Consider the following 26,234-nt stretch of genomic DNA (forward strand, 5'->3'; position numbering starts at 1 on the left):
ACTCCAAAAATCCATTGGTGTCAGGTCCGAGGATCGTGGTGGCCAAGCTACTGGACCACTTGTCCAATCCACTGTTCACCAAACGTATTATTCGCGCACTTGACGTCCTTATTGTGGGGGAGCACCATCCTGCTGCTACTAGAGCATTTGGTGTAACGCTAAGGGTACGTCATCAAGCATTTCGTCTAAGACGTCTTGCAGACACTCCAAGCACCATTTTGATTAAATTATTCGTTGTTTGAATACTCTTCAGACATTTTTGTATTATTTATAACGTGATTTCTCAGCGTGATTTGTGATTGATGGATTTCTCAGTTTTTTCCAAGTGTCAAAAAGACATTTTAAAGACAATTGATTGCAATAGATATAGTTCCAAAATACTGGACTGTCCTGTCGATGACATTGACAGTGGGGCGCCACCGTCAATACCGGATCGCTGGTTCAGATTTTTGCCATGTTGGAAACCATATAGTTGAACGATGGTAGCGCCCCCCTGTCATTGAGTTTGGTGGGACAGTTCACCGTGGGTCATCTATATTTAAAAATACAATAAAAAGTAAAAAAGTCTTCATCGCCATCGCCAACAAGTGATGTGCATGCGTTACGATAATTAGTGATGTGTTTAACAGATTATCGATAAAATAAAATACTCAAGATTAAAAAAAAAATTTTTCGGGTATTATTTTTTTAGGGATTTGTGTTCAGTATCAGTAATATAGTAACCTCTGTAAATATGGCAAGAATGCAAAGTAACACCCTGTATATATAGAATGTATTTAGGTTGAATGTACTGTAGTGGTCTTCTTCAGACGTTGACGTTGGCTTATGTAAGGCTTCCATCGTCCATGGGAGGAACGTTTGACGCTGACCTCGTACGCCGCGTACAGCTTCTAAGGAAACCATAGCCTTACATCAAAAAATGATGTGGCTAACTCAATTTTGTAGCTTTTGAGGTTGATTTCGTGTTGAGAGTATGTGGTACTTACCTAATGCGAAGAATAATACCGCAGTTCCAAATCCGTGCATTTATTTCCACACAAACGAAGGTAATACACACACGCCACACGCCATGTCAATAACACAAGAAGGAGAAGCGATGGTTCACTGCGAAGAAAGTATAGAACACACAAAAACGGGAAGATCGGAGCTAATTAAAGTACGCGTCACTAACAATATGCACAAGCGGGTAGCGAGAAGAAAAGCCGGCGCGCACGAGGGACGCGCGGTCGGTGCGGAGCAGTGATGCTAACTGACATAAAAAATAACTCCAAATTATTGTTTTCTGACTTAGGAGTTGCAATAAATGGCAATGGAATAACTTTTTATATAGCCCAAACTCGAAAATCGCACACTGCTTTTTAGATTTTTTTTGTCTCTGACGGAAAAATTACAATAGTAGGTAATTTTATACAGGGTGGAATTTTGTAATGCCACCTGGAGGGAAAGTACCAGTATTAAACTGTAGATAGAAAATGTTACTCAAAGAAAACATTCCTTTATTAATTTATGAAAAGAAAGAGAACTGCATTCAAAAAATTTCGAAAATTTTACAAAAATTGTATTTTGATTTAATTGTATATTAGTAAGAGTAAGATATTATAGACTTGAGTATTTGATACGAATTTCAATTAAACACCTCTACGCGTTCATGAGGAAAGGAGTAGTAAGTTTCAATTATTATTAAAACTAGAGATGCACCGAATGTTCGGTTGAATATTCGTATTCGGTACATTCGGCATATTTTTTTCATGTTCGTATTCGGCCGAATGTTCGGTTGAATTGCCGAATAATTACCGAATATTAAAAGTATTGTTAACAATTAAAAAAATAATATTTAATTAAACAGTTTGGTTCACTAATTACTAAATAAGTGTGGTTTATAGCGAAAGTATTTTATAGTTTTTGAAAATGAACCAGAAACTACTTGTACCAATTATTTATTGTGAAATAAAAAGATAAATTTATTTTTTATGAAATTGAAAAATTTAAGGATACTGCCAAAACTGCTTTGAGTAACAAACAACTATTTTCAGAAAACTTTTTTTAGAATAGTTGTAATGTAATAACTACTATCTTAAGGAACCAACACAAGTATTCAAATATGTTTGACGGCGGCGTCATCGCACGCCGAACTTGTTACAAACTCGTAAACAACAGCTGCACCGTACAACGTCAGAGCAAGCGCCTTTCACTTTTCCCCCACCTCCACTACGGTTGTTTTGCAACGGGTATAAATCGAGCGCGCAGCGACGGAGCAGGCAGTCTTGGCTCTGGCGCGGCACGGTGCACACCTTGTACTATTGCTAAGCTGTTCCTAGACCTATTGGATAATTAATTTAAATGTTAAGTTAATTATTATCATTAATTATTAAAATGCCCATAGGCGCTTTATAATTAATTAAAATAAAGTCACTTGTGGTTAAAGCCTGAGCATTGGCCACAATTGAAGTGTTAGCTGTACGCTACTTAATTAAGACTAATTACTGAATCACTACCATTGATTAAATTGCTGTTCTTATAATTAATAAAAATAGCTATATCTTGATATCTCTGCCTTATTAATTCATCCTGTCCGACTCACTTCCTACATCTGAAGTGGGATACGGCTCCACCCCCACATTATAGTCAGACCGACACAAGCAGTAAAATGTCTCAACAACAAATGTCTCTTTTCTCTGGCATGGAGGCCATTTTCCGCAAAATTGCAGATAGCATGAGTTCACGACAGAGCTCTTCATCTATTCCAACAATGCTGGTATCTTTTGATCCAGATGCCCCTGAGTCCGATATCACCAATTGGTGCACGTTAAGCGAAATGATTATTGAAAAAAGGAATATAGAAGGTGTTGACCTGATCATCGCACTTACACACTGCCTTAAGGGCCGTGCTGCTACCTGTCTAACAAAAATACAACCTGACAAAATTTCTTGGCCTGCCATCAAGGACATGCTTATTTCCAATTTTTCCAAACCCATGATGATGCAAGATCATTTTGACCAAATAATTAAGTTTCGCCTTGGTAATAAGGACAGCCCAGCCGAGGCAGGCTTGCGCCTTTGGCGACTTATAGAAAAAATTCCTGACGCTAACTTACCCGAACACGTTATCACAGGTTTCGTGGTATCAGTTTTATCTCAATGCAACGATACAATTCGGCTTGAACTTAATTCTGTAGTCGTGAACGATAAGCACCAACTCTTCCGTATATTGAGAGGTTTCACACTTAAAAGTTGTAATGACACTTCTGAAATTGATACTGCTGGTTCTAGTACTTTGACTGCAGAATATGTCAACTATCATGCTACTAGGTCATGTACAAGTTCAACAGATTCTGTGAATTCCATTTCCGTATATTCTGAACCTATAAATATTGTAACACAAGCTGATGCTAATGATAGTGATTAACTCATGTTTCGCAATCATTTATTGTAGGGCATAGCCGGGCCAATAATGACTAAGTAAAAAAAAAANCTGAATCACTACCATTGATTAAATTGCTGTTCTTATAATTAATAAAAATAGCTATATCTTGATATCTCTGCCTTATTAATTCATCCTGTCCGACTCACTTCCTACATGTTTATAAAATCAAATAAGTTTTTTTAAATAAATATCTATCTAGGAATGTAGGTATGCTAGTGAATGGTGAACTAGGAATTGTTATAACTATTTGTAGTTTTAATTCAATGTAAGTCAAATAAAATTCTTTAAAATCAACAATAAACAAATTATATCATCCGTTCACAAATGAAATTAAAAAACAAATTTATAGAAACTTTAAGAGTCAACATTAGTTGGTAATTTAAGTTTTAATCAAATTTGAACCGAATGATTCGGCCGAACATTCGTATTCGGTTTAATTTACATTCGGTGCATCTCTAATTAAAACTATTTTTATTTATGTGATGTTACTGAAAATTTACGGGTTTCGCAATTTTTCCATGATCTGTTGACGTTGCTTCCTACCAAATTTCAAGATTATAAGTTCACGGGAAAAGTACCCTGTAAGACTTGGCCAATTTACATAAATGAATCACTTTTTTTAAAATGCGAGCCATTATGGACTCGTCTTTTACATGAAGAATATTTTTAGTATACTAGCTTTCTAGGACTTCAAAAGTATGGATTTGGATAATCATCAGTAAGTGCACATCAAACCCAATTTCGTTCCTGACGTCTCATACAAACGTTAAGAGTTACTTAGTAAATGATAGCATTATTATTATGATTTATGAAATTTATTGTTTCGGTCTACACAACACGGCCACATTAAAATAATTACCACTTGACTAATAAAGTCTCGGCTGTTGGGAAGTGTGAAGCGGCAGTTGAGAATCGTGTCGGTTTATTTTGAGATTTGCTGTCGGGGCACTGCGGGGAAGACTGGGGCTTGGTGCAGGGGTTCCGGGGGATAGCAGTGGCGGGCGCGCAGGGGCCGCGGCGGGCGGGCGCGGCGGGCGGCGGCGCGCACGGGCTCTGCTTGGAAGGCGACGGAGAGCCGTTTCCAGGCTTAGCAGCTGGTGTCATCTCACATGGATTAGGCAGCGGAGCTGGCTTCGGGGTCGGCGGTCGTGGCCTCGGACACGTTTCAGGTTTCTTGTCTTTCGCTATCTTCACACTATCGTTCTTTCGGCAACCAGCAAGTTTCTTATGGAAACTTTTTAACGAGAGCCAGGATTCGTTTTTATTACTTTTTGGCGGAGCATTATCAGATCCAGAACAGTTCACCGTGGCGGCTTGGGGCTTACAATTTATTTTACATGAAGTTTGAGCCCCATCAAGTGAAACTCTTATGCTTACATTCTGGGCGCCTGTGGGGACGGGAATATCCAAACTACCAGAGACTGTGTTTTGGGCATCTTTCTGCGTTTGTCCTTTATCAGTCACGATCCGCCCTCGTCCAGCTTCTTGAAGAGTGTCCCTTTCCTTTAATGCTTTTTTTAACGATTCTGTGTCTGCGGTCTTTTTTGATGGGGAAGTAAGCACTGACTCGTCCTGGCCCTTCTGACAGTCTCCGAGAGCAGAGGGTGCAGCAGAGTGACTTCTGGCGGACGAATGAATGGACCGTCTACCGTCGGTCTCTTTTTTCTTCTGGGAACAACGGCTCGGTGTTCGACGTTTTAGCTTTTCGTTAAAACTTGGCTCTCGACAGACTGGAATCGCCGGATTCGGCTTCGGCTGAGTGTGACACCAGCCAGTGTCACCGGCGCGATGCGCACCCGTAGTTTCACATTTCGCTCCACAGGAACTTTTCGGGCACGAGGCATCGGAGGTTCGACTCAAGCTGAGCCGCTCCATAATTCGCGAAGCCATGTTCGTTTTGAGAGACGAGCGATCGGGAGCGCTCGGCCGGGCGGCGGCCGGGGACGCGCGCGCAGGGGAGGCCGGCGGCGGGGCGGCCGGCGGGGCCGCGGGGCGAGCGCTCCGGTCTATGTCGATGATGGTCCGGGGGACGTGCGCGCAGGGGTCGACGTGCGCGCCGCGCCGGATCGTGCACTCGGCGTCGCGCACGAGCTCCACGCAGCGCGGCGGCGGCGGCTCGCGGCCCGGCCCGCACGGCGCGGGCGGCGCGCGCTCGCACGTGAGCGCGTAGTTGCGGCCGTCGGTGGCGCGCGCGCACTCGCGCTCCGCGCCCAGCGAGTAGCCCGCCGGCGGCGGCGCGGGCACGACGTTCGACGGGCGCGCGGCCACCTCGCGCTCGTAGTCCAGGCGCCGCTCGCGCTTCGCGATCGACAGCCGTTCGGCGACTCGGTCCCTGCGGAAGCCGCAGCCCTCGGCCGTTACACACTTTTTCGGAATCTGTAAATTAAAATGATTCGTGACGAAAGAGTTTCATAAATTCTAAAATTGTATAAATCATATTGATCAATGTCGCATCGATGAATCTAGGCAGGCTCACAGGTTCGGTCGCAGCGCCACAGGTGAGCGGCGGGCTGCAGGGCGGCGGCGGGCAGGGCGGCGCGCGGCCGGCGGGCGGCGGGCAGCAGACGCGCACGGCGGCGGCGGGCAGGGCGCGCAGGGCGGCGGCGCGGCGCGGTCGCAGGAGCGGCTGGCGAGGCGCGCGCCGGCGCCGGCTCCGCTCCTCACCTCGCGCTGGACGCGCGCCCAGGCCCCGTGCGCGATGCGGAGAGCCATGGTGGAGCGTGGCGTGTGTGTGAATGATCCGACACGAAACCTTCGCGACTACAAAATTTATTTAGATGGCTACGGTATAAAACGAGTAGGCTTAGTAAGAAATTTCAAAACCGGCCAAGTGCGAGTCATACTAGCGCACGGAGGGTTCCGTGCTACGTTTTTGTTGTTGTGTGGGAGCCGCTTTAAATATTTTACAGGGTGTTTGGTGGAAGGTTAGACAAACTTCGTGAGTGTATAGGTAAGGTCATTTTAAGATCAGATCAACAAGAACAAGATCATCAGGTGATCCGTCTGCTCGTTTGCCTCCTGTCACATAAAAAAAAGAATACAAGTTCGCGCATTTGTCCCTAAATGAGCTACTATTTTTTAAGTGATAATTATTTTTGTTTTTGTTTTATATTTTCCAAAATTTGACCAAAAAACTATTCTGCGAATATGTATTTCAAGCGTCTACCTGTTGACGTTATAAATAACAACAAATTATAGTTACCTTACTATAAAAACTTGTTTTGCTCAATATAGCGGCAACAGAAATACATCATCAGTGAAAATTTTAACTGTCTTAGCTGTTCATGAGATACAGCCTGATGACACCGGCAGCGAAGTGTTAGTAAGGGCTCTTTCCCACGGAGCGGAGACATCCCGTTTTTTGCAGGAACTGTTTTTTTCGTGTTTTAATAACATTGACACGAACATCCCGTTTACAGTGCCCCGTAAAAAACCGATTTGTTTGAATTTGTAATTAACTTGTACGTTCACACGACAGTCCAGTTTGCATTACTGAATCCCGCGAAACGGGATTTCTGTGGGAAAGGGTCCTAATAGGGTTCCGTTTTTACCCTCTGGGTACGGGACCCATAAAAAGAACGTAGGTAACTATTTCCTGTTGATAGGTGAAATAATGTTTACCTATAAAAAATATGGGCTACATGAAAATTGTTTAATGTCGTCAGAACTAATCAGAAACAATCAATAGTAAGTGCAACTTCTTCCTTATTCATTCTGGACAGCGTAATCAACTCGAGTCGCAGGGCAGCCAGGTGTCTGCAGCAGCCCGGTCAGGTTGCGGCGTCGCTCGACTCCTCCAAACCTGTTGGATATTCAAATGTAAGGGCCTCCACTAAAACTTCGCTCCGTGCAAGCGCGCGAGTTTTAGCCGAGAGCTTTAGACTTTAGTACCTGGTCTACTTTCTTCCCAAATTGGCTCATTTTAACGACATAATAAAGAGGTGGATGTTATTTAAATTATTAGAATAGACTTTAATTCAATCTACGTTGTTTTTACTATGTTTTACCACAAAACTCTCGTTATCTATTTGAACAATCCTTTTTCAACCGACTTTAACAAAAGGAGGAGGTTTTCAATTCGGTTGGTATTTTTAATAAAATGATATAACACCGGGTTGATTATATTTAAATTTTCTTTAAAATATGTAAGTGGAAAAATGGAGGTAAACGAAATAGCGGATTTTGCTTTTCTACTCTTCTCTATCTCGTTCATGGTCACTAGAACAGTCCTAATGAACTGTCAATCTTCACTGACAGTATTATGGTTCGACAGGTTGTAAAACAGACACTGCGCAATCGGGCCACAAACCACAGTCACGCCACCCGGTGAGGGGCCGTAGCTCTGGCGGCCAGTGCGGCCACGGCGGCAGAGTAAATACAAATGACTAGGTCTTCTTCATAGAAACGCACCGAGCGCGGTTTGTATGTGAGCGCGCCAATATACTTACGTATGCGGCGCGCACGCACACACTGACAAAATTCGGCGCAACCACGACTGGCTCCCCGCTAATCCCCGCTAAATTTTGTCAGTGTGTGCGTGCGCGCCGCATACGTGTTGGCGCGCTCGCATACAAACCGCGCCCGTGCGTTTCTATGAAGATGACCTACTCATTTGTATTTACCTACTCTGATGGCGGCCTGCGCTCGCGCGGCACGAAAGCAAAGGACTGCGCGGGGCAGGAGTGACTACTGACGTAGATGTGGTCGGCGGCGAGCACGAGCAGCGTGCGCGGCGCGGGGGGCGCGTGTGGCTCGCGGGGCGTGAGGGGCGCGGGGGGCGGCAGCGCGGCGGCCAGCGCGGGCGCGGCGTGCGCGAGCGCGGGCCCGCGGGCGCCGCTGCGCGCGCTCCACACGCACACGGCGCCGGAGCGGCCGCCTGCTGGCCTGCCGATTGAATTAACCGTTTTAGTAACAAAACAAAAAAATCCGGAATCGATCGAGACCGAACGGGTATCGTTGTGCCCCCACCGAATGCTCGAAGTCGAAAACGGAGGGGTATAGAAGTTACAAACTGACAAAGTGTGTATGAAAATCACAACCCGGTCGAGTTAACTGCGCACCTGGCACTTGGTGTATTGAGTATTTTCATAGCATAGTTTTCGTAGTGAGAAGAATGCTATAAAATACCTTTTCTTAATTATTGGATTACAACTATTATTAAGTATGAATATTGAGACTCACGCAACTATGTAGCAGTCCGAGACAGCTGGATGCACGTAGTGAAGGTCGAACAGGGCGGGCGCGGGGTCGGGGGCGGGCGGCGCGAGGCAGCGCAGCGCGCGCAACGCCGGCAGCGCCACGCACGTGACGCGCGCGCCCGCCGTGCACGCCCACGCGCAGCGCCCGCTGATCGACGCACAGGAAAAAGTCGTTTGGCAGTGAGTTTCTGTGGTTACTTGAATCGTAATTTACATTAAGTGTTCGTGCGTGACTTGTGGGACAGAAAGTGCATAGGTCTCATTTATGATAGTCATAAATTATATTATTATTATAAATAAGATTCTTTTTTTTTTCAGCCAAATGACGTCCACTGCTGGACAAAGGCCTCCCCCAAGGTTTTCCACAATGAACGGTCCTGCGCTTCAAATTATGATTATGAGATCATAATCACAAAAGAGATTTTTTTAGGATATTTATCTATTGTAATTATAATAATAATAATAATAAGCCCCGCAGGGCAGCTTTGTGGCGAGCTGTTGGTGAGTAGCGACACCACGGGGCCAGTTGTTAATCCGAGTGCTCCCGAGAGTCGGTCAAGACCCTCGTCTTCGGCTTGCCGAAGTGGAATCCGAGAGGGTCTGCAGGACTTTCACCTCTGGCTTGCCTTAACCGGCCGGCCAGAGTGGAGTCGCTAGAGCTATATGCTCCAGGGGTGGAAGTGTTAAAGGGCATAACGCCGCGAGTAACTTCGGAGAAAGCGCAGCACACCTCTCTACACCCCTGAGCTGGCAGACGCCAATGTTGCCCCTCAGTCCGGTCTATACGACCCATGACGCCAGGGGGGGCCCATTTAGTCGCTGGCTAGTCACCGCCTGCCATTTATTCAGTCCGAGACTATGAACCAGGCAGGTGACCCGTAGTCTCCATCCATAGCCCAGTAACCAGTCCATCCATCCTTCATCCATAACCCTAGTCCATTCTCCAATAACTTCAATAGCTCCTGTGCACAGGCTGGGGATGGTCTCTGGTTACATCCCATGATATAGTCAGAGACTAGATCCAGCATGTGCACCACTTTCACTTTTGTCGATAATTTTGCGCTTAAAACGGCCTCTACGTGTTGGATCTGTATCCCCACGCAAGCCTTATAAAGGACCGGGCCACTTTTGACCCGTGAGCTCCAAAGCGTACAAACATAATAATAATAATAAATAAAAACCTTTATTCAACCAAGTTAACAACTTAGACAACATTGCCAGTGGTCCCCAAACTAGGTAACACCTGTCTCTTGGGGACTGGAGTACGAGGCTTGAAGTTAAATGGCGTTGTAAATGCACTTAATTAATCTTATCACTTAATTAATTATTTAATCTTAGTGCTTAGGTTTTGCTTCAGTTCACTCACTCAGTTTGTATGACAAGGCCGACAAGAGGCCCAGGCAGTCGGCACTCGTGCTCATGAGGTGTGCACATGGCCCGCACCGCGGCCTCGTCTAGTTCTGGTTCAGCGGCGTCGGCGTCGGGGTCGGCGGCGGCGGCGGCGGCGCGGCGGGCGGCGCGGCGGGCGGCGGCGCGCGCTCGCAGGTCGCCGGTCGCGAGGAGCGGCGGCGGCTGGAGGGCGCTCAGCCCCCACGCACGCAGTGCGCCGCTGGTTCCACTGAAACCGCACACTAGTGTCTGGAGTGTGGCGTGAGTTCTAGATTGCCCTACCTAAAGGAAAAAAAAAACATTTAAGGAAATGCATTCTTATTTCAAGGAGTACGTCGATAAAAAAGCTATCTTCGTGGGATATTATAACATTGACATCGACGGATAATTATTTATAATTATATTTCTTTCTATTGAAAATTTTATAAACCTGGCTTGAGTCACGGAGCGCCCGGTCGCCGGCGCAATCCAGCGGCGCCTCGGCCACCGCCACGTGCCTGCAACGCGCGCACAACACGTTAGCCGTGGAGAATGGAGACTACTGAACCAATACGACGCATACACCGCATACATTCATTATGTGAAAAATTTAGTTGTTTTATACATATAAGATTTATACCGTTTTGTCTAGTAAATATGACATGTAGTCATAATGTAGGTACTCGTACTAAATGTTAGGTAGCTACATAATAAATTGTTCCAAATTGTTCAAAGTTACATATAATTTAAGACTTTTGATCCAACTATATTTTACAGTTAGAATTATTATCCTCGTTGCGTGATCCTCAAGAGAAGTCACCTCAGGGCGCCTCACGTGATAGTCGCTTTCTCCTCGTTGTACACTCGCAGCAGCGGCGTTGTCACCCCTGCGTACTCCGACTGAGTCTCCTAAAAAGGAAATTTTTCGTTATTTTCTATCGGCTTCCTTATTACGTCAATATTTGTTTAGATAAGATAAGAAGCGTTTATTTGCCAGAATACAGGTTATAAAGTGAATAAAGAAACAATGTTTACGCGAGTTTATAATTATAGGAATCTGGATGATAACCGTCAATATTTGAGCGATTGCTTTAACCTCTCCTATGCTATGTCTCAAATCTGTGCAACCTCCGTCAACTGCTGTCTCAGATCTAAGACAAGACTACTTTGTCATTTTGAAACATCATTTGAAAACCGTAGCAGTTGGGGGTGCAGTTTTGCGCGGCTCAATAGCACGCCAAAGGTTAATAGTAGCAACAGAAAAGCCGGTAGCGACCTGCGTGGCCGCGTTGAGCCAGACGGTGGTGGCGTAGTGCGCGGCGCCGAGCTGGCGCAGCTCCAGCGCCACGAAGGCGGCGCCGCCCGCCCAGCAGCCGCCCGCGCCCGCGCTGCAGCCCGCGCGGCTCACCACGCACCACTCCTCCTCGCGCTCTGCGACACACGTGACCTGACCGTCGGCTCAGGGTTCTTACACACGAACAGCAAAAATAAAAAATCAAAATCAAAAATATATTTATTCAGTTTAGACCACAAGTGCTTATGAACGTCAATAGAAAATAATAAAAAAAGAAAAGGTAGCCCTTATGGAGAACTTTACATGTCTCCTTATCTTTTGGGCCCTACCAGCGCTTCGAGACAAACATGGCAAGTGCTGAGAAGAAACGCCGGAACAAACTCAGTCACCACTTATTGCCAGAAATTATCTAACGGTAAGAATAGTCAAATTTAAGTACATCAAATATGTGCAGACTGAACTGACCACGCATCTTTGCAATTTGCTGACGACGCATGTAACTGCAGTTGACGTCAGAAGGCGACGGCTAGCTGTCGACATGCCGCCGTGCTGACGACGCGTTCGCGGCTGCCGCCGGCTGGTGGCGACAGCTAGCCGCCTCCGCCATTTTGAAGGTCAACTTTCAGTAGTCCAGGAGCAAGCTTTTTAAAATAGTCGTAAGCTCGTCAAAAGACGCTATTGACATTCGAAAATAGTTATAATAATTTTTTGTTCATTTTTTCGTAATATTGGATAAAGAGTGAAAAAATGCCGTCTCGTTCTCTATTCAATAACATTTCTTCAACCCCCAATGACCGGTTCTTTCTCTTTCGTCGATGACGACGGAGTAAAAGCAACCACAGTGTTTCTTCAATGAAATCCTGTACAAAGGATTTCATTGAAGAAACACAACATTTTCAACTGGCTCCTGTACAAAGACGTACGCCGACACTGTCGCCGCAGCAAGCTGTCGACACGTCGACGGCAAGCTGCCGACAAGTGACGGCGACTGCAGTCGCTTTTGCTGTCATCAATGTGCTGCTCGTGTGTACGAGCTCTCACACTGGCGCACACGCTCAGCGGGCCGGCGCTCACCTTGCTGCTGCAGCACGAGCAGCTCCCAGCGGCGCGCGGCGGCGAGCGGGCCGGCCAGCAGCAGGCGGCGGCTGTCGGCGCGCGGCCACTCGGCGCGCGCCACGCCCCGCCAGCCGCGCGCGCGCACGCTGCGGCTCCACGCCGGGCGCCACTGGTCTTCTTCGGTTCGCTCCCAAATCTGATAATGACGAAAAATACGTGTATTATACATAGAAATAACTAATTATTATTCCAAGTTTACTCATTCATTATTTACCTAATTATATGAGAGCAAGAAGACGTATGAGTAACTTATAATAAGTATAAAGTACTTTTAGGGCCCTGCCACGCTGGTGGATTACGAGCGTTTTTAAAACAGAGTAGCACTCAAGTGTATCCGTACACCGCTCACTCAAGGCGGAAACGTTGCGCACCCGCGACGTGTTTGCCGCGCACATGCGGCGTGTTCGCTGCGGGGCCGCTCCGCAGAAAACGCTTGCAATCCGCCAGTGTGGCAGCTCACTTAACAGAGTGTATGTGTAGGTAGAATAATTAGTTTGTAAGGGCGAGGAGCGGGTGGCGTACCAGGACCGCGGCGTCGTCGGTGGCCAGCGCCAGGCGCGCGCCGCCGGGCGCCAGCGCGGCGTGCACCAGCGGCGCGCCCGCGGCCAGCCGCGCGCGCAGCTCCCAGGGCGCCGCCGCGTTCACGTACTCCGACCGCCATTCACGGCTCTCTTAAACACGCAGAAATGAAATGAAATAAAATAAAATAGACTGCATCCGTTGCTTCTTTTATATTGAAATCCTCCTGACTAACTAGTACCTATTTACCAATTTCATAGTGCAAGATACCATACTTTGATAAAAGTTCATAAAAAATATAACCCTCCTTTTGGCGCAGTCGGGTAATAGGTTCGCAAACAATCGCAGCTCTCGGCGGCTGCAGGGGAGCTTACCGTAGAGCGCGTCCAGCGAGGCTGCGCCGGGCGCGCGCGCCAGCAGGCGGCGCCACAGCGCGGGCGCGGCGGCGGCGGCGCGCCAGGCGCGGCACACGGCGCCCGCGCGCGCCAGCTCCGCGCCGCCCAGCCACGCGAACACCTCCAGCAGCGCCGCCTCGGTCAGCCCGCCCTCCGCCTGCCACACGTGCGCTTCGCAGACGTCGCTTTCGTTCTCCATCCATTGACCGTCACTTTCTCAATTTCCTCGAGTCCTTGATTTGTGCACTTTTTAAAACTTTGAAAACGCACGAAATGATTTTGTTATTTGCTTGGAACGAATGAGTACGCTTTGCGCTCTGTGGGTGAGGTGGGCGCGACGCGAGCGTGTAAATATAGTCGCGTAATAATAGCACAGTTTTACAAACTGCGGCGATAGTGCACATGCCACGTGACGGTTGCCGACGTCGCGTCCGGCGTTCGCTAGGCTGCTGCCGATGCCCATTGGTGATAGATAAGTGTTCCCAGTGAATAGTAGGTACCTATTATAGGCGGGACTGTGTTGCAGCAGTCAGGTTTAAATGTAATTGAAGGTGTCAATTATTAAACGGAATTATTGAAAATTCAACGTTATGCAAATATTCTATTAAAAAAACTTATTGAAAATTAAAACTATACCTATAAACAATAAGTACCTAATACAATTTTCTATCAAGTATTGTAAGCGTAAATAGTAAAGTTTAGAAAGCTTATTTTCCTGCAGCTGGTGACAAGGCAACAAGACAGTCGTGAATGTGTGCGCGAGGTCGGCGGTGGGCGGTCACATGCTGGCCATCTCCTTCTTGACCAGCGCCGTGTACTCGGCGGCGGCGTCGGCCAGGTCGCGGTCGCCCACGGCCGGGTCGGGCTCGCCGATGGAGTGCGTGGGGCTGCCCTCCTCCGCCTGGCGCATCTTCAGCCGGATCTCGCGCAGGCGCGCCTCCAGGATGCGCTCGCGCTTCGCCTCGCGCTCCAACATCTGGCGTGCAAGGAATGGGACGAGTCTACATTTGTACAAATGGATCAACAATAATACAACATCGAAATTGTTAAACAGAGTTAAGCTAGATACATACATCTGTAATGCGACGTACCAAGACGTCGATATAATAAGGCATCGCTGTATAAATATTATGTCGTAAAAAGGTTTTCGAAGAAACAAAATTCGATGTAACGGCTTTCGCACTCAACTTAAAAGTTAAATGTTTCTTTCATTTCTTTGTTTTGTGTTCCGAGCAGGTACAGATCATAAAGGCTGGAAAAATGGGAAAAAAGCTTATGGTATGTTTAGTACGTACAATAGTCATCAGACTCTTGTCATTCTTGTCCGATTGCGTGAGGCTGTGTGACATTTCTATCATGTAGATGTTGCCCTTGCGGCTGCCGCAAGCCGCCAGCGAGCCCTGGCGAGAGTTAAAAGTAGTTATTATTTTCATTTGGTTGACGTTTAATCCGTTTCACTTTTTTAAAGGTAATGCAGTAACTTATTATTAAGTTTATCGGATAGTCAAGCCATTATCTAGATCAGTGGTTCTTAACCGGTGGTCCGCGGACCACAAGTGGTCCACGAAGTGCACTTGCACACCTTGGTCAAAACCACTTTTAACTGATTTTTGCCGTCAAACTGGTTTACTTTTGACTGATTATGATTATGAGGTGGTCCCTGACAAGACCGAAAGGTAAATTGGTCTCTCATGACTTAAAGGTTAAGAACCACTGATCTAGATATTTAAGTCTTAAGTATTTCACGCTTTTTCAATATTATAATAAAATTATGACGGCTGAATAGTTTTATGAAAAGTAGCATAAAATATCATCTTTAAAAAAAATTAATGAAACGGGCGCAGTCTCACATACGAGGGCCTACATTATTTCTGTCCAGGGCTAAAAGTAACTGAATCATATTATTATTTTTGGTGGTAAACATGATTGGGAAGCGGCTGTATCGCGGCGTCGCGACGCATCGTACAGCCGCGGTGGAGTAAAGCAGCGGGACTGACCGCGTCCTGCATGGTGACGCGCAGCAGCGGCTCCTCGCAGGCCTGCATGGTGAGCACGGGCTCGTGCTGGCGCCGCAGCAGGTCCCACGCCGACACCAGCCCGTCCCACTGCGTCAGCAGCATCAGCGACAGTCTGCCGATACCAAATCGGTCGCTCACGTTACGGATAGGGCTTTACACAATTGCTTTTTTGTAACCTACATAAAAAAGCCATTGATTTCAGACCTTTAAAATATACCAAGTCAATAAAAATATTTATTAATAACCAGCTAATTATTTATTTAAACATTATAGACGTTTTGAACGTTTTCCATACAGTTTCGAAATGATTCGCTTAAGTTCATCAAGGAAGGACTAATTTATTTGGCGCTTTATTTATGTATACTAGCGGCCCGCCTTGGCTTCGCACGGGTAGGTAGCGGAAGCGGTAGAGGCATAAATAAAAGGAAGGATAGATTGCTGACGTTCATACACTGGTACAAACCTCGCGTAACTGAATCGCTAGATGGCGCTACTAGGCTCGGAAGAAATAAAATTATGTCCAATTCGACGAAATAATTATCATATTTCCGTGTTCTGACTTACCTATATTATATTTTATTTAATTTAATTTATTCAGTTAATAACAATCATATCTCTAACATTACAGGTTACCCCAATGCTAAAATAATAATACATAATATTTAACAATTACAATTGCCGCTATCGCTATAATATAAAATAAATAAATATTTTTTGTATCACCTATTACCCAAAAAAATACTAGGTAAATATTATTATCATAAAATTTAACTTTGATCTTGCTAATCTAAAACACGTTTTCGTAAGCTGCTGCTGGGCTGTAGTTAGAATAAATTCCGTTAGATGGCGCAATGTCATGTAAATATAACTTGATAAAATTACTAAAACAGCCGATTGTCACTGATTTGTAACGATTGATTAGTGGTTTGATCAGTCGGTGACATTTTAAAATCGATCCCCTGTAGAAAATAAAAATAATACTAACGCCCGTTTCTCATATTCAATCCTTGTCCCAATCCGGATTTCGAATTATTTTCAATCAAAATATCCACAATTTTTGATGCTTTTACACTTTAATATTGTTAAAATAGGCTTATAAACAATATGGAAATGTAAAAACATCGAAAACCGTAGATATTTTGTCCAAAAACCATAATTATTGAAATTTGACAGTATTGACGGACGGATTAGGATTAGGATTAAATATAGAAAACCAGCTATAAGTACCTACATTATTTTAACTCCTTCAAATACCTACTTAATATTCTAGTCGTCACATATTTAACTGCTCGGTTAACATTAGAAGCCCTCTAACATTAGAAGTCGGAGTACAAGGTATCGGCGACGATAATAATTTTACGCGAGGTAAAAACCAATCAAAATCAAAATTATTTAAGTATTCAGTTTAGACCACAAGTGGCACTTATGATGAATGTATGACGTTAGCAATCTATCCTTCCTCATTTATCTATGTATGGTATCAGTCAGCTGTAACGTTGCGGGTACTGGTAGAGGTAGAGCGGAGTCAGACCTGGTCGGGCTCCAGTCGCCGTCGGTGATCTTGTGGCGCTGCGGCGGCGAGAATATGACGGCGGACTCGCGGCAGTCCTCGCTCCACACGCGCGCCGTCCAGTCGCCCACCGTCAGGAAGTTCTTCAGGAAGCCGGGGTTGCGCCGCAGCGCCCACACCGGGCCCAGGTGGGCGTCGAACTGAGCAAATGTAAAATATATATCATTCAAGTAGCGCCACAAAGAAAGGAGGTGATTGAAGAGCGAGCGATTTGTGAGATCTAACGGCTTGTATGCATAACTTCTTAATGTCTCCCCATCCCATAAATCCAAGGCGTCGTTGTCCAATCCAATCCAATGTAGTAGACCACTAAACTACTACACGAAACTACTAGCACACACTTACCTTTCCTGGGAGTTTGTCCAGAGGCGTCTTTCCCTTACGGTTCCCACCGATCACGCAGCCATTCTCAGTCCCAACCATGAATCGCGTTGGAATCGTGGGCTCATATTCTAGTGCGCTGATTCCGAACGATGACGCCATATTTGGGACGTCATTCGCCGACTTGACCAAGTCAATGATCATTTCCTCCGTGTAGTCGTTCATGTTGCGGCAGTCCCACCACTTGCACGCTCCATCGGGGCTGGCGGAGAAAAATTCTTGGCCGGATTTGGAAGAAATGAATAGGACGTTTCGAACTAAATCACGATGAGCCACGTGGGGAGGGCAAGTGTTGACGGGCGGGCCGCCCTTGCGGCGGTCCCAGACGGCCACCTGCCCGTTGACGAGCGCGCCCGCCAGCACGTTGTGGTCGCGCGGGTTGTACTGCAGGTCGAGCAGCGTGCAGGGCGGCGTGACGGCGAGCAGCGGCAGGTTCGCGTTTTCCAAATCCCAGAAGAAGGCGTCGACGGAGCCGCGCGGGATGCGGTTGAAGTCGACGTCGACGTAGCTGACGGCGAAGTGGTGGCCGCCGTCGGGGTCCCAGGCCACGGAGCTGACGGGCCGGCCGGCGCCGGGCGCGCTCGGGTCGCGGTACACGTTCACGGTGCGCATGCTGTTCCGCTCCACGGCGGGCAGCGCGCTCATCTCCGCGTAGTACGTTTCGTACATGTCGATTGCATTATTTTGTAATACGTAGTGCTCCATACCCTAAAAAGCAAGATCAAAACAAATAAACAATTAAAACCTGAATTTACTTCAATAAATTATGTAATAAAAATATGACGTACTCCAGCAAGTGACATGACACAGTGTATGTAGCCGTCGTCCTTTTCAACTTTGCGCCGATAGCGCTGCGTGGCCTCGGGGTCGATGACGTTGACGTCCTTGGGCCAGCCGCCCTCGGCGTGGTTGGCGCCACTCGTGGAGTACTCCGCCCTGCCAACCGTACTTTCAATTAATCTGTTTTAAATGAGTGAATGAGAAAGCGAGTTCTATAAAATTTCTTTTTTCTTCTCGCTAGCTTCTAGCGCAAGCTATAACAAACCTGGCGTCAGACTTTACGAGCTGCTATTATAACGGGATGACTAACTAAACTGGCAGTCTGACATGACTCAATCAGTACGGCGGGCGGGCCCCTTATGAAGAAATAAACCAAACTGTTTATTCTAGTTTGCGGAGCAGGTTGTATACCGTCCGAGTGCCATTCCAAGGTGCGTTGCACAAGCTTGGAGTCGAAGCATCTTTGGACGCTGGCGCTCACCGGATGGTGTTGACGTGGTTCTCGGAGAAGAAGGGCGTGTTCTGCGTGGGCTGGTGCACGGGGTTGCGCAGGATGTACAGCTTCTGCTCCTTCTCGTTGGCGGCCACGGAGTCGCACATCTCGGGGCCCTGCTCGCAGAACAGCGGCTGCCGCCCGAAGCTGCATCGCACCTTTGTGTATTGATATGTTATTTCCATGGTCAAAATATGTAAAATATTACGAATGTATAAATCTCAAAACATCTGATTCTGCCGTCTTCATTGACAATGTCATGTGATGTCATGTCATAAAATTGCAGTGTCATGATTTTTTAACATGCATGTCCATTTGTATACAGCCTTATCACCTCAAACGCAAAACAGGGTTTGAAAAAAAAAATGGTTAGATAGCTGTCAAAACACAAGTAAAAAAATGATGCTTGAATTGGCTTGAATTTCTTTGAATTCTCAACCTTTGATAATTATAAATGATATTACTTATAATATGATATTTGGATGACTATGGTTCTATTTTCGCAGCCGATTGCAGCAAAAATGCACAAACAAGATTTGTCTTCTGAAGTGATGTGCGAAGCAGAGGTGTAGATGGTCAGGAGTCAGGTGCTCGCCGATGACGAGCCGCGATGGGGCTGGACCAGTTCCCGATGTTCCGCCTGGCGACGCTGCTGGCGCGCCAGCTCAGCTCGCCGGTCGCGGCGCGGATCAAGGTAGCGGGCTCGAGGGGGCAGTCAGTCAATAATACTATATGTTTAGTGAACAGAATATGTAGGTACTTCATATAAATTAGAACAGTATACATTTTAAATGTTATCCAAGGAATAATTAAATTTTAAAAAATCATACTAAGTAAAAATACACATAGGACCTACTTCGTTCGTTCGTTTGTTTCAGCCGAAAGACGTCCACTGCTGGACAATGGCCTCCCCCAAGGATTTCCACAAAGACCGGTCCTGCGCCGCTCGCTTCCAGGCGCCTCCCGCGACCTTTACCAGATCGTCAGTCCACCTAGTGGGAGGCCTGCCCACGCTACGTCTTCCGGCTCGGCATACCTACTTACCCTGATTAAATAAGTTTGCAAGAAGAGTCAGGCTCAGGCGCTGCGCAGGCGTTCGCGACGCGGCACCCGTGGGCGCGGCGCGCGCTGGTGGCCGGCACGGGCCGCGCCTACCGCGCCGCCGAGCTGCGCTGCAAGCTGTGGCTGCTGCGACTGGCCGCGCCGCCGCGCGCGCCGCCGCTGTCGCAGGCCGAGGCCGTGCAGGTCGGCGCCGACATCCTCGGTAGGTACTCCTTTTCCAATTCCAATCATTCGGTAGTGTGAAGGCCCCTTCAATCCCATCCCAACTAATATTATAAATGCGAAAGTAACTCTGTCTGTCTGTCTGTCTGTCTGTCTGTCTGTCTGTCTGTCTGTCTGTCTGTCTGTTACGCTTTCCCGCTTAAACCTCGCAACCGATTTTGATGAAATTTGGCATAGAGATAGTTTGAGTCCCGGGAAAGAACATAGGATAGTTTTTATCCCGGTATTTTCAACAGGGACGCGCGCGATAAAGTTTTTCTGTGACAGACAAAATTCCACGCGGGCGAAGCCGCGGGCGGAAAGCTAGTTTACAAATATGTGCGAGTACTTAGGTTAGCTCGTTCTACCACTACTTTGGGATAAATAATAGACGTGTAATAGATGATCGAGGAAAAGAAGTGATAACGGTTGATACTAAGAACACAGTCATAATAATATTAGGCAACTATTCCCCACATCTAGTTAAAATGTATTTTAGGTTTCTTGACACATTCGTATCAAAATATGAAAGTACATAATAAATGTACACTGGTATAATTATTTTTCATACTTTAATATTATTATTTTAGGTGAAATGATCATATTCAGTTTGGGCGCTGCCATAGTGACATTTGAATATAACAGACAAGCATATAACAAAGAACTTAAGGTAATGATGTGTTTATTATTTTAAAGGACACTACGTACCATATATTTCAAACCAGCACAGAATAAGTAATAGTACAGGTACAGAAGGATTACTCCGCAAGACGATTTAAATAAATGCGAGTCTTGCTACGACGCGATACAGTGGAATTCAGCTCGCACAGCACTACGTACCTACAATTTTATTCACCTACAAGTTTTGTCTCTTTCTATCGCGTGCCTCTGAACTCTTCTTACGCTGTTAGGGTTGCTGTCTAGTGAAAAAATAATTAATCTACTTATTTGTAATGAGGTACGTATGTAGGTAAGTACGCATTCATTACGGAAAACCTTGGGAGAGGCCTTTGTCCAGTAGTGGACGTCATTTGGCTGAAACGAACGAACGCATTCTGAGCAGTAAGTAGTCATGGTAGGTTAGGTTCCTATACTATCCTAAGAATTATTGATTCTACATGGCCACCATACCTTTCAGGCTGAAAGTTTCAGCATCTTTGAGAAGCGAAAAAAAAAGATAAATCCGGTAGATTTATTTTCGAATTTAAACACCCGAACGCCGCACAATATTTCTTTCTCTTTATGTCCATTTTTAAATAATACTTCGATTATAGAATTAGGTACTACAACGCACGCCAGCGTCCTGACGGGCGCGCGTGTGACACTCGACTGATATAATACCCGCCGGCGGGGCGCTTCGCTGTAGGTAATTATCGGATGTACCGCGCGGAGTGAGACAGGCCTGAAACCAGTCAAAAGAAGGTAGGTAATAAAATCAAGTCCAAAATAAGTTTAAATGTAACCTAAGTTTTGAGACAAATAAATACTGTCTATTTAAAATGCAGACAAATAATCACGTTATTTACTTAAACAAAACTGTGAAATAAATAAAATAATATAAATTATTACAATCATAATCATAATGAGAGAAGCGTACAGTCATTGTTTCACACAAACACACATTTGGACATTAGACAGACATAGTTGTAATGACTATTAATTTGTTTGTATAGGCGAGATAAAATAACAAAGCTTCAGGCAAGAGATACACAAGTCATTTACTGGGAGGCATGAACCAGCAGCGACACATTATTATTGCTACATTGTACCTATAACCCGTTTTCAGGAGTTGGATGAAAAATCCCAGTGGGTAGCGGTGCAGGTGGGACTCGCGGAGCTGCAGCGCGAGGTGGCGCTCCAGCAGGACGAGCTGGACCGCCTGCACGCCGCCCTGCGCGAGCTGGCCGCCGCCCCGCCGCCGCCGCCTCCGCCGCCGCCGCCGCCGCCGGCCGCCGGCCGCGGGCCTACAGCCGCAGCCGAAGGATCCATACCGCCGACAGCTCCGGCATCCACGCCATCGATTAAACGTCGTCCTCCACATTGTTAACACACTCTTATTGGTAAACAATCAATTTTATATTAGTAATATAACTTATTCATTTATTAAAATAAAACTTTGTACTTTCATTTCTTTTAGGAAAATCAGACTTTTTACCAATGTTTAACCCTAAACACCAAAACGTCACAGCTACAAAGTGGACAGACTAATCGTGGCAAATAATAACCGGTTGTTCTCAAGAAGAGTCTGTATATTTTAATCCTAGGATTCCCCTACACCATCAAATCACCCCTTCGAATTCAAGAGAGTGCAGATTCCCATCAAAGCATGCTTCGCCATGACCTTATACAAAGCTCAAGGTTAAACTCGGGGTCTCCGCTAAAGCTATTAACCTCGGAGCGGGTGCCGCCTACAGATGCATGACGGGCCATGCCGCGGGCATCCGCTAGCGCTGCATAAACTAATTTTGGTTCAAGATCTTTTTCTCATCTGGGGGCACGGCGGTGCCCCCGCCAAGTAGAGCGCGAAGCAAACACTGCCGTACTATCTATCTTTGCTGGAACCATTTCGCCGCATTTTCAGGCCCCTATTTGAGAACCTCTGGATAAGACCAGAACACAGAAATTTTCGTCATCCAGTAAGCTATAATCACATACTTAAAATCCAAAATTTCAAGTTTGTAGGTCATTTAGTTCTGAAGTTAAGCGAAAGCAAAGTTTTGCATTTATGACACTCACTCATGATAATCAAAATAGAATTAAGTGAACTTCCCATAAACTCAGAGTGCTGAAATGGCAATGCCAGATTTTGTATGGAAAGTGGCGTCTTTTTTTTTTCGCGCGGCCATCGACCAAACTTTGTTTTTTGATTACAAAATAGTGTAATAAACCAAACTTACTATGGCATGTATACCTCTAAACTCAGTCTGAACTGAGTTACGAGCATTAGAAGTTTGATGATTTTCATACTAGATTTGCTTTTTGTGTGCAAGTTTTGTAAGAAATTGCAACAAAATATTGCGCTATTTGTTTATTGCGCTGATTCTGCTCCATACTGATGTCTGGAGCCTTTAATGGATGGTATTGTTTGTTTACACATACAATCTCACTATTTTGTTGCAATTTCTTACAAAACTTTGCGCGCAAAAAGCAAATCTAGTATGAAAATCATCAAACTTCTAATGCTCGTAACTCAGTTCAGACTGAGTTTAGAGGTATACATGCCATAGTAAGTTTGGTTTATTACACTATTTTGTAATCAAAAAACAAAGTTTGGTCGATGGCCGCGCGAAAAAAAAAAGACGCCACTTTCCATACAAAATCTGGCATTGCCATTTCAGCACTCTGAGTTTATGGGAAGTTCACTTAATTCTATTTTGATTATCATGAGTGAGTGTCATAAATGCAAAACTTTGCTTTCGCTTAACTTCAGAACTAAATGACCTACAAACTTGAAATTTTGGATTTTAAGTATGTGATTATAGCTTACTGGATGACGAAAATTTCTGTGTTCTGGTCTTATCCAGAGGTTCTCAAATAGGGGCCTGAAAATGCGGCGAAATGGTTCCAGCAAAGATAGATAGTACGGCAGTGTTTGCTTCGCGCTCTACTTGGCGGGGGCACCGCCGTGCCCCCAGATGAGAAAAAGATCTTGAACCAAAATTAGTTTATGCAGCGCTAGCGGATGCCCGCGGCATGGCCCGTCATGCATCTGTAGGCGGCACCCGCTCCGAGGTTAATAGCTTTAGCGGAGACCCCGAGTTTAACCTTGAGCTTTGTATAAGGTCATGGCGAAGCATGCTTTGATGGGAATCTGCACTCTCTTGAATTCGAAGGGGTGATTTGATGGTGTAGGGGAATCCTAGGATTAAAATATACAGACTCTTCTTGAGAACAACCGGTTATTATTTGCCACGATTAGTCTGTCCACTTTGTAGCTGTGACGTTTTGGTGTTTAGGGTTAAACATTGGTAAAAAGTCTGATTTTCCTAAAAGAAATGAAAGTACAAAGTTTTATTTTAATAAATGAATAAGTTATATTACTAATATAAAATTGATTGTTTACCAATAAGAGTGTGTTAACAATGTGGAGGACGACGTTTAATCGATGGCGTGGATGCCGGAGCTGTCGGCGGTATGGATCCTTCGGCTGCGGCTGTAGGCCCGCGGCCGGCGGCCGGCGGCGGCGGCGGCGGCGGAGGCGGCGGCGGCGGGGCGGCGGCCAGCTCGCGCAGGGCGGCGTGCAGGCGGTCCAGCTCGTCCTGCTGGAGCGCCACCTCGCGCTGCAGCTCCGCGAGTCCCACCTGCACCGCTACCCACTGGGATTTTTCATCCAACTCCTGAAAACGGGTTATAGGTACAATGTAGCAATAATAATGTGTCGCTGCTGGTTCATGCCTCCCAGTAAATGACTTGTGTATCTCTTGCCTGAAGCTTTGTTATTTTATCTCGCCTATACAAACAAATTAATAGTCATTACAACTATGTCTGTCTAATGTCCAAATGTGTGTTTGTGTGAAACAATGACTGTACGCTTCTCTCATTATGATTATGNTTTCCGGCATTGTCTTTTGGTACAGAGTTAGGGTTTAATGGCCACATAAAGCGAAAACTATAAAAACTAGGACAATCGAAGATCTGGAGTACCTGGTGACCCTGATTAGAAAACACAAGAGCCCAACCAAACTATTAGAGGTCGACATACCGCCTTTACAAAAAATATTCAACTTGGTGGGCCACTTCATTTGATGTCAAAAATGGAAGGTGTGAAGATAAGTAAGGGAGAGTCCGGTAATTTGGACCAGTTTTTTTCAATCCCATTTTACACATAGTTTTCTTTTGTTTTTGCTAATGTTCATGGTATATAATTAAAGAGAAATTATTCAACTTACTATTTCATAGGTATTAATCAACACAATTGTCGTATATTTAGCACAAATCAACAAAATACAAGTTCAGAGCATCGGTCCAATTTAGCCAACCGGTTCGATAATTTGTACCACAGGGTTACTAAATTGGATTTCAATAAATTTCAAGCCTATAAAAAAACTATGGCAAAATATTATACGATAAATTCTTAACAAATTAGGTAACGAAAAGGAACAGTAGTTAATAACATAGACAATCGATATTGTTTTACACGTTATCACGATTTTGAGTAAAAGTTTTGTAATTCTAATTATCGTAACGCACACTTGTACCTAATCTACTTTGCCAGTCTTTTGCTTTCATTTATTGTTAGTCAAACATAACTACGCTATTATAACTTCAAAATATGATTTACTAAAAAAAATTTCAAAATCCTTTGGTAAAGTTCCATACAACTTGATGTGGTACAATTTAGCCGACTAGGTGATAGTGCTTTTAAAAAATCGGTAAAAAATATAGCAAATGGCAATGCCAGATTTTGTATGGAAGGTGGCGTTTTTTTTTTTTCGCGCGGCCATCGACCAAACCTTGTTTTTTGATTACAAAATAGTGTAACAAACCAAACTTACTATGACATGTATACCTCTAAACTCAGTCGGAACTGAGTTACGAGCATCAGAAGTTTGATGATTTTCGTACTAGATTTGCTTTTTGCGCGCAAGTTTTGTAAGAAATTGCAACAAAATAGTGACATTGTATGTGTAAACAAACAATACCATCCATTAAAGGCTCCAGACATCAGTATGTAGCAGAATCAGCGCAATAAAAAAATAGCGCAATATTTTGTTGCAATTTCTAACAAAACTTGCGCGCAAAAAGCAAATCTAGTATGAAAATCATCAAACTTCTGACGCTCGTAACTCGGTTCAGACTGAGTTTAGAGGTATACATGCCATAGTAAGTTTGGTTTGTTACACTATATTGTAATCAAAAAACAAAGTTTGGTCGATGGCCGCGCGAAAAAAAAAAGACGCCACCTTCCATACAAAATCTGGCATTGCCATTTAACAAAATTACAAACTAAACATGCATTGTCAAAAGTTACTTGAAAACAATGAAAAAATACTTTTCAAAATAAAACACACGTGTTCGTTGTCACGGCAAAAACCACATGGCCGATATTAATTGAATTTAGTTGTGTATCGCTGAGTGTTGCAATTACAGACATTCAATAAATACTTTACGAAATATGAGGGTGGTACAATTTACCCGGCGGTACAATATACCGAACTCTCCCCTATCTGATGGAGAACCCTCAGCTGGTCTCAGTTGTATTGGAGATAAATGGTAATGCCCCCTTCTACTATTGGTAAAAAAAAATAGTTTCTTACTATGAGAACGTAATACAAACATTAAAAAATCATAGAAGTTGAGGGTAGTAAAAGATCATAGCGTCAGGCGTAGATGCTTAGCAAAACAAAATAATTTTCGATAAATGCGTCCGCGTGCGTTTCTAACTAAACGAAAATAAATTTCGTTTAGTTAGAAA

The 26,234-nt window shown here is 45.1% G+C and overlaps 5 protein-coding genes across 5 annotated transcripts; 2 read left to right on the forward strand and 3 right to left on the reverse strand.

Annotated features, from left to right (window-relative positions):
• The first annotated feature begins 2,102 nt into the window (after window positions 1–2,102).
• LOC114356338 (uncharacterized) lies at window positions 2,103–3,471 on the forward strand. The gene has a single exon (XM_028309445.1). It carries the CDS (start codon window positions 2,648–2,650, stop codon window positions 3,404–3,406), a length of 759 nt encoding a protein of 252 aa, XP_028165246.1. The 5' UTR covers window positions 2,103–2,647; the 3' UTR covers window positions 3,407–3,471.
• A 781-nt stretch (window positions 3,472–4,252) lies between these two features.
• Window positions 4,253–6,914, reverse strand: LOC114356333 (max-binding protein MNT-like). The gene is made up of 3 exons (XM_028309439.1): window positions 6,890–6,914; window positions 5,901–6,184; window positions 4,253–5,800 (listed from the first exon to the last, which is right to left on the reverse strand). The coding sequence occupies exons 1-3, from the start codon at window positions 6,912–6,914 to the stop codon at window positions 4,280–4,282; spliced, it is 1,830 nt and encodes a 609-aa protein (XP_028165240.1). The 3' UTR covers window positions 4,253–4,279.
• On the reverse strand, window positions 6,742–13,513 carry Fbw5 (F-box and WD repeat domain containing 5). Its single transcript, XM_028309441.1, has 10 exons — window positions 13,294–13,513; window positions 12,923–13,071; window positions 12,359–12,536; window positions 11,267–11,421; window positions 10,826–10,899; window positions 10,442–10,508; window positions 9,989–10,293; window positions 8,606–8,770; window positions 8,119–8,308; window positions 6,742–7,226 (listed from the first exon to the last, which is right to left on the reverse strand). Exons 1-10 carry the CDS (start codon window positions 13,511–13,513, stop codon window positions 7,152–7,154), a joined length of 1,578 nt encoding a protein of 525 aa, XP_028165242.1. The 3' UTR covers window positions 6,742–7,151.
• A 520-nt stretch (window positions 13,514–14,033) lies between these two features.
• LOC114356337 (dynein intermediate chain 3, ciliary-like) lies at window positions 14,034–18,798 on the reverse strand. The gene is made up of 7 exons (XM_028309444.1): window positions 18,545–18,798; window positions 18,072–18,219; window positions 17,248–17,991; window positions 16,864–17,042; window positions 15,312–15,444; window positions 14,610–14,714; window positions 14,034–14,290 (listed from the first exon to the last, which is right to left on the reverse strand). The coding sequence occupies exons 1-7, from the start codon at window positions 18,739–18,741 to the stop codon at window positions 14,093–14,095; spliced, it is 1,704 nt and encodes a 567-aa protein (XP_028165245.1). The 5' UTR covers window positions 18,742–18,798; the 3' UTR covers window positions 14,034–14,092.
• A 155-nt stretch (window positions 18,799–18,953) lies between these two features.
• Window positions 18,954–19,868, forward strand: LOC114356340 (putative OPA3-like protein CG13603). Its single transcript, XM_028309448.1, has 2 exons — window positions 18,954–19,250; window positions 19,649–19,868. Exons 1-2 carry the CDS (start codon window positions 19,167–19,169, stop codon window positions 19,859–19,861), a joined length of 297 nt encoding a protein of 98 aa, XP_028165249.1. The 5' UTR covers window positions 18,954–19,166; the 3' UTR covers window positions 19,862–19,868.
• Window positions 19,869–26,234: the final 6,366 nt, after the last annotated feature.

This window comes from Ostrinia furnacalis, unplaced genomic scaffold, assembly GCF_004193835.3.
Source record: "Ostrinia furnacalis isolate ACB-3 unplaced genomic scaffold, ASM419383v2 OfSCF2791, whole genome shotgun sequence".
NCBI lineage: Eukaryota > Metazoa > Arthropoda > Insecta > Lepidoptera > Crambidae > Ostrinia > Ostrinia furnacalis.

Excerpts from the sequence above, each read along its gene's own strand:
- LOC114356338 (XM_028309445.1), top strand. The coding sequence starts at position 2,648 with ATGTCTCAACAACAAATGTCTCTTTTCTCTGGCATGGAGGCCATTTTC.
- LOC114356333 (XM_028309439.1), bottom strand. The coding sequence starts at position 6,914 with ATGCAAACTGGACTGTCGTGTGAAC. Across the intron at positions 6,185-6,889 it reads AACTGGACTGTCGTGTGAAC|TCGCGAAGGTTTCGTGTCGG; the intron begins GTACAAGTTAAT and ends TAAATTTTGTAG. Across the intron at positions 5,801-5,900 it reads GTGGCGCTGCGACCGAACCT|ATTCCGAAAAAGTGTGTAAC; the intron begins GTGAGCCTGCCT and ends TTTAATTTACAG.
- Fbw5 (XM_028309441.1), bottom strand. The coding sequence starts at position 13,513 with ATGGAGAACGAAAGCGACGTCTGCGAAGCGCACGTGTGGCAGGCGGAG. Across the intron at positions 10,900-11,266 it reads GGCTCAACGCGGCCACGCAG|GAGACTCAGTCGGAGTACGC; the intron begins GTCGCTACCGGC and ends TTTCCTTTTTAG. Across the intron at positions 7,227-8,118 it reads TCGCCGCCGACCACATCTAC|GTTTGGAGGAGTCGAGCGAC; the intron begins GTCAGTAGTCAC and ends AATATCCAACAG.
- LOC114356337 (XM_028309444.1), bottom strand. The coding sequence starts at position 18,741 with ATGGAAATAACATATCAATACACAAAGGTGCGATGCAGCTTCGGGCGG. Across the intron at positions 18,220-18,544 it reads AACCACGTCAACACCATCCG|GGCGGAGTACTCCACGAGTG; the intron begins GTGAGCGCCAGC and ends TACGGTTGGCAG. Across the intron at positions 14,715-15,311 it reads GCGTCACCATGCAGGACGCG|GGCTCGCTGGCGGCTTGCGG; the intron begins GTCAGTCCCGCT and ends AACTCTCGCCAG.
- LOC114356340 (XM_028309448.1), top strand. The coding sequence starts at position 19,167 with ATGGGGCTGGACCAGTTCCCGATGTTCCGCCTGGCGACGCTGCTGGCG. Across the intron at positions 19,251-19,648 it reads CGGTCGCGGCGCGGATCAAG|GCGTTCGCGACGCGGCACCC; the intron begins GTAGCGGGCTCG and ends GGCGCTGCGCAG.